Here is a 16,791-nt window from a genome sequence, read left to right on the forward strand (position 1 = left end):
TTTTGAACATCACAGATGTGAATGTAAAGCTCTATGATGCCATCCAGTGTCGAGGCAAATTTATTGCATCTCATAAACGCGTTTTAATCATAAGAAACAGCATTTTATTTTCTTAAAACCATGAAAGCCATTAAAGACTTATTGCTTATATATTTCGAGAGCAATCTGTAATTATGTTTTTTTCCCACAATATTCTATGTGGTTTATATAATCTATTAGGAAGTGATGTATCTCATATCAGTAATAAAATTAAATGATTTGCGTATTTTAGAAATCGTCTGATTTTCAAGTTCAAAGAAACGTCGAAGCAATAAATAGCAAAGCAGAACAATCTCTTACACATTATTCGCCATATAATATCTAGTTTTAGAGTGTTTATACAACAAAAACACGCCTCGCATTTACTTAACGTGTTTTTTAATGCAATTCCATCAGTTGTCATTACAATTATCATTACATTATGATCTATATCGCGTTAATAAAAAAATGCAAAACATTTTTTTTACTCTAGTCGTCAACATCCGCAAAATTGACCTATTTTTGTGACTCCCATTTTTGGCTTGCCTCGCTGGCGTAAACAGTGTGGAGGCGTCGAGCGCACAGACGGACCAATCAGATCCCTCGTTTCAGGCGCAGCCAATGAGGGGAGCGCTTCTTAGCGCGCCCTGAAACTCTCACGGCCGCCATGATGCTTGTTTGCCTTCAGTGAGAAAGAGCAGCGGATCAGAAACAAAGGAAACACGCACTCGTCTTTGTGAACTGGTATGAGCTTACAGGTAAATCTAATATGGGTTTGAGGCATTTTCAAATTTATCTAGTGGTATGTGAGCAACGGAATAGATTTTCTTTCATAATGCTTTGCCTTGCTTGTGGTGTTGGTCTAGTTTTGTAAATGTATAATCGCATGTTAGCCAGTTAGCCCATGAGCTAATTTGCTCAATCTGAACAGAGAGGAAATGATGGATCGGTAAAATTGGGATCCTTTATTTGTATTAGCTGCGTGTGTGGGCGCTTTAAAAACTATGGTAAATTGATTCATTTAGCATCCAAGCGATTTTGAATGTTGAGATCTGTGTTGTTGGTTATGTAAGCAGCCTGCTGTGTCCGTAGGGAAGCTACATAAGCTATCACAAGCTTCTTTATATATTTATTAACATCATAAAACTAAATGGTTTACTTGTGATGGTTCCAGACGATTAATATCGCACAGATGTACTTGCAAAGTAAACCCGTGTTTATCCAGAAAGGGACCCTCCAGTAAACGGTTAACGCTCACATTGTAGGGGGTCCGATCAAACTAATTCACTTCAGCAGTTAGACAGCAAATCTGTGGCACGTACATATTACGATCTAAAGCCAATTCATTTTCTAATTACTTGTACTTAATAGACTCATTAAGACGCCTTGCAGGTTTCAGCGTTCTCAGTGAATTTGACTCGCACAGCTAGCAGTCCTAGCTCTGTAACGTGGCTCTAGGAAATAAACACGAGGTGGTGGTGTTTTTGTTTGGGTTCCGTTGCACAGCGATGATGAATGACCAAAAATGAACCCCATCTAGCCCGTTGGTTAACTGATTAGTTAGCGATTAACACTGCAGTTATGTAATGGAAATATACTGGAACCATGTTTGTTTAGAGTGCAGTTAGCAGGGACTTCAGCTGCACCTTTGTTTCTTGGGATTAGTAATATGAACCGACTTTCTGTTTGTGCCATGACTAACAATTTTACTCCTTCAAACGTGGCTTTAAATGAGATTTAGTTCAATAGAGTCGCCCTTTGCCTAAGGTGCCAGCTGTTCGTGTAATAACGCTGAAAGATTTACTACCGCTAGCTGGCAGTTTCTTACAAAACTTTGTCACATGTTGTTCTCTTATGCCTTTCCTTTTTATCGCGTTCTAATTTGTCACTTACGTCTTTAAACTCTTATGTTTTGTTTTAATTGAAAGCAGCTATATATTTAATTTGAGAAGCGTGGTGACGTTAAGCGGCGCGCGAGTATCTCTATTTGTCATACGCGTAATGGAAAAATCCCCTCAGCTATTGATCCTGGAATTGCTTTTGTGTGCGTTTTCACTCTTACTCCCTTGCACTCTCAGAGGGTTTTCAGTGTATTTTTTTTTTTTTTTTTTTACTAGGCTCACCTGTTCCTGTCCACTGTTGCACATACACGGTTTCCTGTCATGTATGCAGTGCATGTGCTGTACATTTCCTGTTCCTAGTGTTCTGTTGTGAAAGTGATTTAATGTTTGTGCTTCAGTATTACAGGGATGCCCAAGGAAAAATATGACCCGCCTGACCCAAGGCGGATGTACACAATAATGTCCAGTGAGGAGGCAGCAAATGGGAAGAAGTCATATTGGGCAGAGCTGGAGATTGTTGGTAATGTTTGGGTTCACTGAGGGGGGTCAACATGTCAGAGTGAAATGAAAGCAAAATGCACTGTTTATTTAAAGTTGTCAGTAAATGAAATTTCACTATGTATTTTCTAAATGCATGTTTTATATCTTGTGAAAAAAAATTAATTTGTATAAAATTTTTTTTTTTTTTTTTGGGCATAACTGGACTGTCCAGTAATGCCACACTACTTCCTGGTGATGTATGCAGAAATTATCCAATCATTCAGTCTGCTTAAACCTGCCCCGGCAAGCTCACATTCACCTGCCTTCGCTTTTCGATGTCCACATTTCAAACCCAAACAAAACAAAAACTGATGCATACAAAAAAAAAAAAAAGTCTGCACTATATTTTTTCCATTGCACTCGGATTTTGTTGCAATATTGTTGCAAAGCTGTTGTTTTTCATTGTAACTTTCAGTGTTTGTTATTCCAATCACATATTAGTACTAATTAATCAAAGTTTAGTAATTTGCTCCACTTTTAACCCCTTATGGTTTTGGCTAAAGTGATAATGTGGAACATGTTAAGCAATATCTAAAATGCTTTTTGCACTTGTTTATGCTGTTGTAGTTAGTGTCGCATTTTTAAAATCTTACCAATAGTTAATGCAGTAATGCCATTTAATCAAATTTGTCTTTTATTTTCTTTCAATTTAATTACGTCTGCATGCTGTGCACATAAACCATTCATGTTACTTTACAGTAGTGAATTGCATATTTTGGACAAAACTGAAATGCAGGACACAGATTTAGCTGTTGAAGGAAAAGTGTGCAAGCCGATAGCTTTGTATTATGCTTTTCAGTGTTTGGAGAGGTTTTCCTAAGCACATAATTTTTTATGGTTATATTCTTATCTGTAAATGTTAAAGTGCTGCAGGTATTTTAATTTTTTTTTTATAAAAGTTCTTCACAGTGAGTGAGTCTGTGAAACTTCAGACTTAATTGAACAAGCACCAGCGTGCACGTCAAACAGACAGAGCACATTAGAAAGGGAGTGCAAAAATTGACTAAAATGTACATTAAATTGTTAAATGTAGATTTAAAACGTATAACATGTATGTGTAACAATTTGTTTTTGTGAGCAGTAACTGTAAAGTAACTTGTAATTAGGAATAAATATATTTGCTATGTTCAGATGAGTAACTGTACCTCTTACCAGGTTAACGGTGCTTTTTTTTTTTTTTTTTTTTTTTTTTTTTTTTTCCCCTTGTAATTTAATCATAACTTTAAAAGGTGGTAAATTGTTTTTGTTTTGTTTTCCCTTTAGCCTTTACTTTGTACAGTGTTTAAAGGCTAACTTTGGGCAGGATGTGGAATATATATACTGGAAATAAATCTTTGCTTTTTGCAGTTAATCAATTAAATAATTACTTGCCCTACAGTTTTGAAAAAAAGGTTTCATTTTGGATGTTTACATGCTTTTGGGGCCAAACTCAGGTTCTGGCCTTTTTTGTTTTTGTGGTTTGGCTTTCAGTAGAAAATACATCACTTTGCGGAAGTAATATTTGCAAATGTTTCATGTTTAAGTTTTTTTTTTTTTTTTTTTTTTTTTTTTTTTTTATATATATATATATATATATATATATAAGCACACAATTTACTGTTTATGCTTTTTGTTTGCAGGAAAAGTGAGGAGTTTGAGTTCAGCGTTATGGTCCCTTACCCACCTCACTGCTCTTCATATCAGTGATAATTCACTTTCACGAATCCCGCCCGACATTGCCAAACTACACAACTTGGTGTACCTGGACCTCTCGTCCAATAAGATCAGGAGCCTGCCCGCCGAGCTAGGCAACATGGTATCTCTCAGGTGAGGGGCTAATTGTCCATTTATTTACACACTGTAAATTGCATGGCTAGATACCAGACAATGAAACCACCATAAAGTTTTTTTGTAAGGCAGATGGATGAGACTAGAGTGGAAGCGTGCAGAGACCTTTTAACCCCATACTTGCTTTTGCAAGAGTTGTTTAGCCTCCAGGCTTTAATTAGGTCCTATATTCTTCAGAGTTGATGTTTGCCTCCAGGGGCTGTGCTCTGATAACACCACCATTCTCATATGTGGGTGACACAGTGGTTTGCTCTGAATCAATTTCATTTGTCACAGGTTGAAATATGTTACCACTTCTCTGCTAGTGTGATTACTGCTGCTTGGGATGGTTATAAATCATGCTCTGAGAGGAGCTAAAATGCTACTGTATTAGGTACCTTTGAAAGTGGTTGGGATTTCATCCAACAGCTAAAATGCACCAGGCTACAATAGGTTTTGTGCAGCATGGCGGCTCATATGCCAAAAAGGCTTGTTGACGTTGGGTTTTACGTAGCGTTTGGCTTTTCATGCAGTATTTGATCTCCTTAAAAACACCTTGTATTTTTTGTTTCTGTGCTTACTGCTGTATGATTATCACTGTTTTTATGGCATGCAAATTTTTTGTCTGTTTGTTTCACAGGGAACTGCTTTTAAATAACAACCAGTTACGAGTTCTGCCTTTTGAGCTTGGAAAACTCTTTCAGTTACAAACGTTGGGTTTGAAAGGTACTACTTCCTTTTATAACCCATAAAACTTTAGTTTTGCAGGCCCAGATGGATTTTCAGGATGTTTTTGCTTATGTGCTGGTTTTTGAATTTAGAATTTAGAGTAAAAGGTTTTAACCTGTGTGTACTGCACTACTTGGTAAAAAAGCATTATCAAATTGGTCAGATTATCTAATAAACACTCAAGGGCCAGAGAATGTGTGCAGAATGCTTCTGCAAGTGTGGATTCCATGTGGGCCTAGTTAATTGTTGATATTCTGTTGCTCTAAAGTAGCTTGCATTTAACACCAGTCCTTAATTTTAGACTTTTATTTGGCTCATTCTACAGTTGCAGTAATAAATTGTCACTTTTAGATAGGATTTGGAGTGCAAAAGTGTCTTTTCCATAATGTGATAATTATGAGTCTTTAAATAACTTAAAAATATTTATTTTTAGGTTCACTTTTATCATTGTAATGTGTATATACTTTTATTCAATTTGTCTTTTTTTGTTTGGAAAAATGTGCACAATTTTGAATTCAGTTGTGTTCCCTTGTTGTAATTTATTATAGATAATGTATTGGACTTTGTATTTTTTTTTTTTTTTTTTGTTTGTTTCCCCCCCCCCTCTCTTCTCTTGGGTTCAGAATTAAGTGATGTTAGGATGAGTTAGCTTTTGAGAAATTCAGATGGAAATGTAATTCTAAAGTGATGGATGTACTGGTTCTGTAATTATACATGTTCCTGTGACATGTCATGTTTCATGTTTGTGTGTTTTGTAGGAAACCCACTTGCACAAGAAATCTTGAACCTCTACCAAGAGCCTGATGGGACACGTCGGCTCCTCAACTACCTGCTGGACAATCTTGCAGGCACCAAACGTGGTGAGTCAACCCTTGTACAGCTGCCCTGCTTGTGTGGCGAGCACTGAAAAGCTTCTATTCTTGTACATGCTCTTTAGAGCAGATTAATTTCATGCAATGAAATGAGTCATGGCATTGTTGTCTGATTGAACATTTTCTTTTGATTCTCTTTGAATTACTGTGGAGATAATTACTATGTTCTTGCATGGCAATGCAGCGGTCGGACCATTTCAATTGAGTCATTGCTCAGTTTTTACTGAAAGGTTCACTCACTGAATTTTTTTTTTTTTTTTTTTTTTTTTTTTTTTTTTGTTTGTTTTATATAAATTTTGGTTAAAGTATCTATAGAACAGCCGCCACCTCGCTCATGGATACCACTGCAGGAGCCAGACAGAACACGGCCAGCAGGTGAGAGACTTTCACTTCAGTTCACATTGTGTTACACAGGCCACCACTGCACCATTTACACTTTCACTTCTGTTTTACACAGATGCAGCAATTTATAGTGTTCTTTTCTAATAATAAAGGGCAAGGCATCCTAAAAGCATGGCTTAGAGACAGTTTTACATCATGAGAGACCTAGGGCTGCACAATTAATCAAATAATACTGAATTTGTGATAAGGTCTTGTGCGATTTTTATTAAACCACAAAAGGCTGAGATTTGATTAGACATAGCCTGCAGGCACTATGTTGTAATATACTTCAAGCACATGTGAGGCTCGTTTTAGCTGTCTGAATTTGGTTTGCTTTAGATTTAGAGCTCTGAGAAACCTTTGTTTCCCAGTTGAAAGTTTTCTGCTGATTAAACCATCAAACAGCATGTGTAATCAATCAAATTCACGACTAATGATTTAGTATATTAAATGGACAATATTAAAGCCCTTTGAAATTCTTCTTCCCTTTTTCCCCAAGTGCTGTTTAGTTTTTAAAAGGTAAAATTTTCCTTGATTTAATACAGATTTATCAAATTATAGTCAACAAATGAGTTCATAATGTAGCATTTTAATATTTCTAAATGTCAGCAAATTTAAACTGAAAACAAAATTATAATTATTACTGCTACTATTTGAGAAGTACCCTTTTTAACGTTAAATTAAACAATCAAAGCATGCTTGAGTATGTGTAGTCAATGACTTTATTTTGTATAGTCCTGCTCTTTATTTTAAAATTTGCCAAATTCTGTGATTTCTATCGTGTGACATTAAGGCAATTTATTTTATACTCTGGTGTAATGAAAAGCTATATAAATATTGAATGTTTTTGTAAATAATAGTACCAGCATCTTAATGAATAGCTATTTTTGTCAACCTCACTGAAGTCTTGCTTCCTCTTTTCACACTTCAGCACTTTTCTCTGTAATGTGCTACAACGTGCTGTGTGATAAGTACGCCACACGTCAGCTCTACGGCTACTGTCCCTCCTGGGCCCTCAACTGGGACTACAGGAAGAAGTCCATCATGCAGGAGATCCTCAACTGCAGTGCAGACATTATCAGCCTACAGGTCTGTCAGCTGCTCACATATCTCAAGCTGAAGAACTGTGGTTTAAAGGCATTTCTTACTTTGGAATCAACTCTTTTAAAGTAACTTAAATTAGCCCGTGACACCGAAACTGCTCAGTTAGGAGAAGTCTCATTTACATGCAGTCACTTAAAAAACCTCCAACCTATTCTATTTTAATAGGAAGTGGAAACAGAGCAGTACTATAACTATTTCCTGGTGGAGCTGAAGGAACATGGGTACGAAGGATTCTTCAGCCCCAAATCCCGAGCCAGGACTATGTCTGAATCTGACCGCAAACATGTGGACGGCTGCGCCATCTTCTATAAAACAGAAAAGTGAGTTCACTATAAGCAGACTGCAAGTCTTTAGTTTAGTTCGAACAACAGTTGTTCTAGCATGTTTTGTTTGTATGTGTCATCCTGACCTCACTGTTTCTGTTGAACAGGTTCAGTCTGGTGCAGAAACACACAGTGGAGTTCAACCAGCTGGCCATGGCAAACTCAGAAGGTTCAGAGGCCATGTTGAACAGGGTGATGACTAAGGACAACATCGGAGTGGCTGTACTACTAGAGCTGCGGAAAGAGATGATGGAGCAGTCTGGTCTGTTTTCTTTATCCCCTTTCTTTTTGCTACACTTATGCTTTTGGTGGATGTTCTGTTACTCCTTCCAATAACCCAAATGAATCCTTACAGTGATTTTGTGCTCTTTCCTCTGATTTAACTCTAATTTAAAAACCATGTTAAGTGTAATTTTTAGTAAATTATCCATTTTGCATATTAAACAATGCCACAAAAATAAAAACGTTTTTGTGCCATTTATTACTAAAACCAAAGAGGCATTTTCATTATTTAAAATGTTAATTTCTTGTACTAAAATAACTAAAACTGAAGTAAAAATTATTAAACATTATAGACACATTAATACAATAATAATAAAAAAAAGACAAATGCCGCAAAATTGCTAAAACTTGTTTTAATTATTATAAATAAATAAGCAAATCCAAAATGCTATAAAGCTGCTGTAGCAACACAATAGTGTCATTCTTCAGATCAAGTTAGTTGAGTACAGTACATGTGTAATGTTCATTCATAACAAAATGAGTTCAGTTCAGTGATATGAAAGTCAACTCAAGACAGCACGGTCTTTATTACAAAAATCATGATTTTTTTTTTTTTTTTTTTTTTTTTTTTTTTTTTTTCTTTCTTGAGACCAACATAACATTGGCCAGGGGCCCTTAAGTCTCAGAGCAATATCTAAGCTGTGTCTATCTGCTCCATAGCTGGAAAGCCTTTGCATGGCATGGAGAAACAGCTCCTCCTTGTGGCCAATGCTCATATGCACTGGGACCCCGAGTACTCGGATGTGAAGCTTGTCCAGACCATGATGTTTCTGTCTGAAGTGAAGAACATTGTGGATAAAGCCACTCGCAGTCTCAAGCTCTCCTCCGTCTCAGGAGAAACCAATGCCATCCCTCTTGTCCTGTGCGCTGACCTCAATTCTCTACCTGACTCGGGTATGTATGCCAGAACTGTAGTGTTTAGAGATTGGTTGTCATTCTTGCATTATTTATCATGGAGATTTTCATGCTCACACAGGTGTGGTGGAGTACCTGAGCACAGGTGGTGTGGACAGCACCCACAAGGACTTCAAAGAGCTGATGTACATTGACAGCTTGACCAACTTCAACTGTAATGGCAAGAACGGCACATCCAGCACCAGGATCACGCATGGCTTCAAGCTGAAGAGTGCCTATGAGAACGGCCTGATGCCTTACACCAACTACACATTTGACTTTAAGGTTTGACAGTTTAATGCAATGCCTGTATATCACTTCTGTTTTAGCTGTTAGTTCATTTGCATTTAAAAAAAAAAAACATCAAAAGACTGAAGTTAGGGATGTCACTCACTTTTTCACAAAATTATGGTCAAAAGAATTCACAGTAAGGCTGGTTTCACACCGCAAGTGTGAGCGGCGAATAAGCGGCGCATATTTATTTTATTTTCTTTTTTTGACGTGCTTGTTAACAAATGCGTGCATTTACACCAGGAGCGAGAGCAGTGCTAAAGCCATTGTTTCGGCGCAGAGTCTATATTTCTGCTGGGCTGCTCACACTCAAAGTGGACAAAATGAATGACTGCGCACAAAAAAATGCTAAAAATGCACAGAGTAAGCATGTGTAGTTTGTTTTAACAAGAGTTAGAGTATAGAAAATGAAGAATCAAAAATATGCTATAGAATTGCCCTTTTAAACTTTTTAATTATTCAGTTTGTGAAGTATAGTATATTATAAAAGTAACATTATAAATGGCACATTCTGTAATGAAGTATGACTAAAACAACTTGGTCTGAGCTATATTTGTTTACCTTTTACATGCAAATCCCCATGTTAACAAGTGTTCAACATTTTAAAACTTTTAGGTTTATAACTAACTGATTAACTTCTAAAAACATTTTATAGTTGTCTTTGTAAAGAAATATGTAGCTTTGGAGCTGCTGTTGTGACTATGCAAGTTATGCTGATGTGATGCTCACATTAGAGGTGTGAGACGGGTGTAACAATTTGTTTTCTATAGTAAATTAAATTTAGGTGTTTTTAACTTTGAATGTTCAACTCTGACAATAGACAATAACCTTGTGTTTTTTTTTTTTTTTTTTTTTTTTTTTTCCTTTTTCTTTTTGAGTGTGTAGTGTCTTGCTTTGCAGTAGTAGCTACACAATAGGGATGCATGATACTGTGTTTTGTTCAAGCGATCCCAGCCGAAGAAGAATGGTCTTATCTAGACTTATTGGTTATTTTCATTAAAAAATGCTCATCTTGCCTTGCTCTCCCTGAACTCTGTGTATTCTGCTTCAAGACAGTTAGGGTATGTCGAAAAACTCGAATCGCATTTTCTCCCTCAACTTCAAAAATCGTTTCAAAGTCATCCTACATCGCTGCAGACGTACCGACCCAGTCTTTGCAAAGTGAACATGCAAAGATCAAAACACCCTTAACAAAAAAAGGTAAAACGGCAATATAGGACTATTTTGAAGCTGAGGGATAAGATGCAAGTTTTTCCATATACCCTGTCATGAACCGAAAAAAAAAAAAAACTGTCCAGACAGAGTAAGACCAGATGAGCGTTTGATATTTAAAAAGTATATAAACTGTATTATTTTAACGAAACTAACAGATCGCTATGTCTTACCGAGCAGGCATTAGAACCTGGGGGAGGCTGCCGCAGCTGCCACTGCCTGTGCCATTACGGTTTACTGTACATTTACATTTACTATCACACACCGAATGCATCATTCTGTCCGTGCATTCTCAGATTAAATGCAGCAGTCCAAAAGAGTGAATCTAATCATCATTCAGGCAAAACTTTGCTTCACCAATGAGCCACACTATTGATGTGGTCTAATCACTAGCACACCCTGAGTTATTCCTCTTGTCAGCATGACATATCGGCATTATTTTTTCATATCGGGAGATGGCGATATTGACATTTAAAGCCATTATTGGCTGATAATATTGTGCATCCCTACTACACTGCATTGTGTGTGGTGTTTTTTTTTTTTTTTTTTTTTTGCTAATGTGAAAGTTGTTAAAACCAGACGATTAAATGTGGCTTTACAATATTTATGGTCAGAACATGACAAACACTTCAATTCTTCACACTTTTTCCAGCCATTTTTCCATTACATAAATATCTTAATAGAACAAAATGGTTTTAGTTTTTCATGTTTTGAGTAATGAAAACCGGTTTGTGTTACCCGAAAAAAAAAAAAAAAAAAAAAATATATATATATGTATATATATGTGTATATATATGTGTATATATATATGTGTATATATATATATATATATATATACATACATACATACATACATTCATATTCATATTCGCGCATGCATGCAAAGATGAGTAGTGGCAATATTTATAAGTGTGGTAATGAATTTTGGCCAAATCAAGTGGTCAAATGCAAAGATGCAAAGACCGCAAGTGTGGGTATTTGGACAAGGCATGTCGTGTTTTTTGTTTTTTTTTTGTTTTTGTTTTTTTTGTTTTTCCCCCTCCCTCCTCCCTTGACAAGAAGTGTTCACTCTTAAAATAATAACAGCCTAATAACTAAAAAGAGGAAATAGAATTTAGTACTTGATTTCATTAAATTTCTGTATATTTCATACTTCCTGAAGGTCACAGGTAAATAATGGATGTATGTACAGATTGTTTTAAGTTCACCTGCGTTAGTTGTTTTTTTATTTTTATTTATTTATTTATTTTTTAAATCTAATAAATGTTAAAATCAATTGGTGTCAATATACTGTAATGTTGAATGGCTATAGTCAATAAATAAATAATAGGAAAAAAGAACCGTGTACTGGAGAACACAGTAATATTCAGTGATGCTCTCCTTCAATCAAAAAAAAAAAAAAACTATTATTTTAAAAATATAAATATTGTCTTTATGTTGGTTCTACATTTAATTTGAAGATTGAATGTGAAAATATTGCAATGTAAAAGTATATTTAAAAACTTTAATTTTAGGTGGGATTAATCTCAATTCATTTAGTCGGTTGAAAGCACTAATAAAGATTTATCAAGTGTGTTTGTAGCATGTTTTATCTTGAAGTGTCAAACTGGTAATGGCACAGTTGTAATGTTTTTCATTTTCTGTTTTTTCAGGGCATCATTGACTACATCTTCTACTCTCAACCTTTGCTTAACGTGCTGGGCGTTCTGGGTCCTCTGGACCCCCACTGGCTCCACGAGAACAATATCACTGGCTGCCCTCATCCCCACATCCCCTCTGATCACTTCTCCCTGTTTGCACAACTGGAGCTGCTCCTGCCCTATCTGCCTGCTGTCAACGGCATTCATCTGCCTGGTCGTAGGTAGTTCTCCGAGCCAGCAGGGGGAGCTTCGGCCCCTACCTCCTTTTGCTCTCATAGTGGAGAGGGAATGAGGCAAGGGCTGTTGTGTATAAATCTGAATCCCTTAAGAGGAGAAGGGGTATGGCAAACTTTTATTCCCACGGATTTTAACTAAAGCAGACGCTAATGTCAGTCTTATCTGAACCACCTCCCACCCACTTTTTTTTTTTTTTTTTTCTCTTGTTTTTTTTTTTTTTTTTTTTTTTTTTTTTTTTTCTTCCTATTCCACCCTCCGTTTCTGGGCACAATTAACATTCTGTACTTGTTTTCAAAACCCTAAGGGCCCTGAGTGATCATGTAAGTTTTACCTAAAGACAGTAAAAAGCTTTTTTTATATAAATAACTAAATGGCAATATCTATGAAACACATGCAGGGAGTCCAGATCAAGCAAGTTATCATGAAATGCATAATTTGGATCATGCTACTATGAGGCCAGTTTAGAGCAAGCAGCTGAGTTTGATGAAGATGAAAAAACAAAAAATAAAAACACAAATTTCACCAGCTTAGGTCAGAGAGTCCGATCTCCAGGAGCAACCCTTTAAAAAAGGGCTTTTAATGTGTAAAGAGAGCTGGCCGAACTCTCACATTTGCACTCAGTGGTGCTGAGGCCTCCACGGATGCTCTAGCTGTACACCAGTGACGGGTTTGCACGGCCCACCATCACCACCTGCCGGGCCTTGTCCGTCTAATAATTAAGTTCATTGGATGCCAGTGCAATTGTATCTTTCTTTTTTCTTTTTCTTTGTTTTGTTTTGTTTTTTTTTGTTTTTTTTATATTCATGCTTTTAAGAAAGCAACATTTCAAGAGCCAAAATGGCCGACTTATGAAGTTGTCTAGCTTCATGTGCCATAGAGCCCTCCTTGAGCTGAGGTGCCCGCTGATCTGGTGCGTACGACTGAGAAAAGGTTTTAGTGATGAGAAAACATCTGGAATGGCCAGCTGTGTGTTAGCTTAGGCCAGCAGCCTTTGCACCTGGGGAAGTCTGGCAGGAAATCATGTTCAGATGCGGAAAATATGCTAGAACAGGCAAAGACGAGCACATCTCACTCATAGACGTATAAATTAAACCCTCGATGTGACCAGTAGACGCCTCGCCCAGCCAAGACTCCAGTTCACTCCTGATTCTTTATATTTTCCTTTTGTTTTTTTGTTTTTTTTTCTCTACATGATTGTATACAAGCAACAAAAGTCCTGATCTACTGCATTCTTTTGTTTTTGTTTTGTACGTACACTTTTAGATTTGGATGAAAAATGATTGTATTGTAAATGAAAGCAAAATTTCTATCCGTTTCCGATGTTCATCCTAATGAACATTTAAAAGACCAGCGTGTGTAAAATAATTTTTTTTTCAGGTTTCTGCTGTGTAAAGTTGCACTTGTCCAGGTTCCCGTTTTTACCCGGTGCACCTTTTTGTTTTTTTGTTTTGGATTATTATTATTTTGGACGTATAATTCCACTGAGGCAGATATCTGGTGATGCGGTCCTGTTACCCGCTTTGATATTCAAGAACATATGACATTGTGCCTCACTGATTAGTTTCTCTAAACGCACTGCCAGTGCTATCAGTGAACACCTGAACAGCCTCAATCTCTCTATACATCTTCACCATCCTTATACAGTATCCTCATTTCTGTTTGTTAGGTTTTTTTGTATTCGCTAGCGAACATCTTATTCCTCTGATCTTTTTGGGTGTCTACAAAGTCGAGTAAAGTGAGTGTTTCTGCTGTGCCGATCCGCGCTCGTGATTTGGAGAAATCCTATCGTTCTCCCGTAGTTCCTTTTTATTTTATGAATTTTTTTTTCTCCCTATTTGAATTCTATTTACTGCCACTTCCTCCCTCTCGACTCAGGCAATTCACTTTAACCGTATATTTTGCTCATGTATTTCTCATTGTTTGGATCTCCTCCTGTATTGCTAGATCACGGTTATCTCCTCGTGTCGTGCCATCCAACGCATTCTGCCACAAGGCCAAGTGTAAAGCTCGATTTACTACTGTAAAAGCCTGTTCTCTGACCCGATGAAAACATACATGGTGATTTTTTTTTTTTTTTTTTTTTTTTTTTTTTTTTTTTGTCTGTTTTCTGCTCTAAACACAAGGCCAGAGTACCGTTACTGTAGCGTGGTCTGATTTTTAAACTTCGTCTACGGTGGCATCATCGTTCGCAAAGCCAATTTGTTTTCTGTTTCTCCCGTTCCTTCTTGAATTTGTCATGTTTTAAAAATCGAATGGATTGACAAGCACTTATTGTAGATCACTGGTGCAGCTACTCATTGCTTTTCTTTTTTTTTTTAAATGAAAACATACTTTTGCCATGAGGCAGAGGTCTATTTTAATGACTTTTATCAAGCAAGAGTAAATAGATGAACTGGGGAGGACCATCTTATAGTTCCCCTTTTGGTGTCCCTTTTTATTCCTCACATTATCTCAGTTTTGTTTTTCTTCTGGTTGTTTTTAATTGAAAGCAACTTGTCTGGTTATAATGGATTGCTGATGGTGTTGTAGTAAAAAGATTTTTGTAAAGTGTGAATAAATAATGTATCACGTTTCCTTTCTTTGACATGAATTGTGTTGATGTGTGTATTATATCTAATAGTTTTTGTCATTTTTCATTTTGCTTTTGTTTTGTAATACTCAAACCAAATTTTTTGTAAAAATGTTGGCACACTGAATTATAGATTTATATTGTTGCTAACCTTCACTTCAAGATACTTTTGAGAAAAAAATACGTCAATGAAATCGTAGAGAGTCACAGAGAAATAAAGAGCTGTCATTTTTGTCACCAAACAATTTCAACTTTGACCCTGAGCTTTATGTGGCATTTTCACTTTGTTTGAGAGCCAGTTAGTTTAAAGTGTACTTACGATTGGGTTGTGGAAAGCATAGCGGACACTTTGTGTGTGTGTTGTGTGTTGTTTTTTTTTTTTTTTTTTTTTTTTTTATATATATTTTTCTGTCTCTCTCTCCTGTTTTTGTACTTTCTTAGGTGTTTTCTTGCTATTGATCTCCAGAAGAAAGTAAGCTTAAGGGTAGATGAGATGAAGAGACATCTTTTTATATTAGCAAGTGTTCTTGTTCTCCTTCCCTATGTTCTGTGCACTCAATGTCATCGACCTCTTAAAAAAAGTCACTTTTAATAAATTGTGCATGTTTAGATATTGTTGCCATCGCCATATCGTTGTTTAGAGGCATTTTTGTTCCTTTTGGGTCAAAGACAATGGTTTCAGGTGGTGTCTTGTGCACGACAAGCAAAAACAGCGTAATGCTAATCATGTCAACATGCTCAACTTGGCAATAATGACTCACAGCCATTTCCTCCCCCCCTTTCAGATCCACTTGAGCAGATGTTTCTGGCTTTACCATAGAAGTTCTTTTCATTTCCTTTTCCTGTTTCATGTCGACTTTTCTCTGTCAGTAGGGGTAGTAGTTCAATGGTCAGGATTGTGGTTGAATCAGCTGAGAGTCAATAAGTATTTAGGTAATGTCACTATATAATGCACTGGACCAACTCTTGTTTACCATTTATGGAATACCAGCATAACACTTGCACAATGTTTTAAAAAAAGAATGTTGCATATATATAAATAAATGAATATATATGGGAAAAGAATATAGATATAAAAAAAAAATCAAATAATGGCAGCTGTTTTTAATTCAATATTAAGTGTTGGGGATAAAAACCTAATGGTAAACAAGGCGTTTTGGATTTCACTGTTTCTCCAGTTCTCTTGGTTCTCTGAGTAGTGATGTGTTTATAACAGGGTCAGCTTGTTTCCTTTACACCTATGTATTTTTTTCCTACTCATGGTTAAATAAATTCTATATCTGTTTCAGTCCTGGTGTTCTGTGTTCATTCTCAGATTTGTTTTCAGAAGTTAAGCTTCAAAAGTACTCAAAGTTGATTTCTTAAAGGGGTCCTATTTTGCTCTTTTACAAAGTCCTGATTTGTTTTGGGGGTGTACTAGAACATGCTTTCATGCTTGGTAGTTCAAAAAACGCATTATTTGTAACATAATTTACATTATTACAATACATTTCTCCCAGCCTGGCACATAAAGCATGATTAGTTCTGGGTTTAATGAAGGCCTGCCTTCTGAAAAACAAAATGTGTTGTGATTGGTTAGCTGTCCCACTGCGTCGCGTTTGGCGAACAGCTTAGACCGTATTTCAGTACTGCCTCGCCCCTTGTCAAAGAAGCAGGTTCTGTGTACAACTGTTAGCACAAGCTAGATTAAATTGATTAAGTTCTAAATATGGATATTTTTCTTACAAAAACACATCGATTCGCTACAGGAGGCCTTTATTATAACCCCACAGAGCTGTGTGAGGCACTTTTTATTATGGATGGATGCATGTTATTGGACTTGTTTTGGACTGAGGAGAAACACCTGTCTATGCCATTCTAAAGCTTGGGAGTGCAAGGATAATTTTTAATGTAACTCCGATTGCATTCGTCTGAAAGAAGGAAGTCATATACACGTGGGATGCATGGAGGGTGAGTAAATAATACGCTACAGTAGTGTTGGGTCCTATCATTGGCCTGCGAGGTCGCCAATACATGATATTATGGTGCTAATGTATTTAATTATTTGCATAC

At 36.5% G+C, this 16,791-nt stretch overlaps 1 protein-coding gene across 1 annotated transcript; it reads left to right on the forward strand.

Moving 5' to 3' along the window:
- The first annotated feature begins 671 nt into the window (after window positions 1–671).
- On the forward strand, window positions 672–16,027 carry cnot6a (CCR4-NOT transcription complex, subunit 6a). The gene is made up of 12 exons (XM_051093215.1): window positions 672–776; window positions 2,258–2,379; window positions 4,019–4,205; window positions 4,846–4,931; window positions 5,693–5,794; window positions 6,113–6,181; window positions 7,119–7,276; window positions 7,457–7,611; window positions 7,722–7,876; window positions 8,557–8,790; window positions 8,873–9,075; window positions 11,946–16,027. Exons 2-12 carry the CDS (start codon window positions 2,268–2,270, stop codon window positions 12,156–12,158), a joined length of 1,674 nt encoding a protein of 557 aa, XP_050949172.1. The 5' UTR covers window positions 672–776; window positions 2,258–2,267; the 3' UTR covers window positions 12,159–16,027.
- The last annotated feature ends 764 nt before the right edge of the window (window positions 16,028–16,791 follow it).

Source organism: Labeo rohita, chromosome 21 (assembly GCF_022985175.1).
Source record: "Labeo rohita strain BAU-BD-2019 chromosome 21, IGBB_LRoh.1.0, whole genome shotgun sequence".
NCBI classification, from domain to species: Eukaryota; Metazoa; Chordata; class Actinopteri; order Cypriniformes; family Cyprinidae; genus Labeo; species Labeo rohita.

Bases quoted from the DNA above. Each gene is read 5' to 3' on its own strand.
- cnot6a (XM_051093215.1), top strand. From the start codon at position 2,268: ATGCCCAAGGAAAAATATGACCCGCCTGACCCAAGGCGGATGTACACA. The intron at 7,612-7,721 runs GTGAGTTCACTA...TCTGTTGAACAG, and splicing joins ATCTTCTATAAAACAGAAAA to GTTCAGTCTGGTGCAGAAAC. The intron at 7,877-8,556 runs GTCTGTTTTCTT...TCTGCTCCATAG, and splicing joins AGAGATGATGGAGCAGTCTG to CTGGAAAGCCTTTGCATGGC.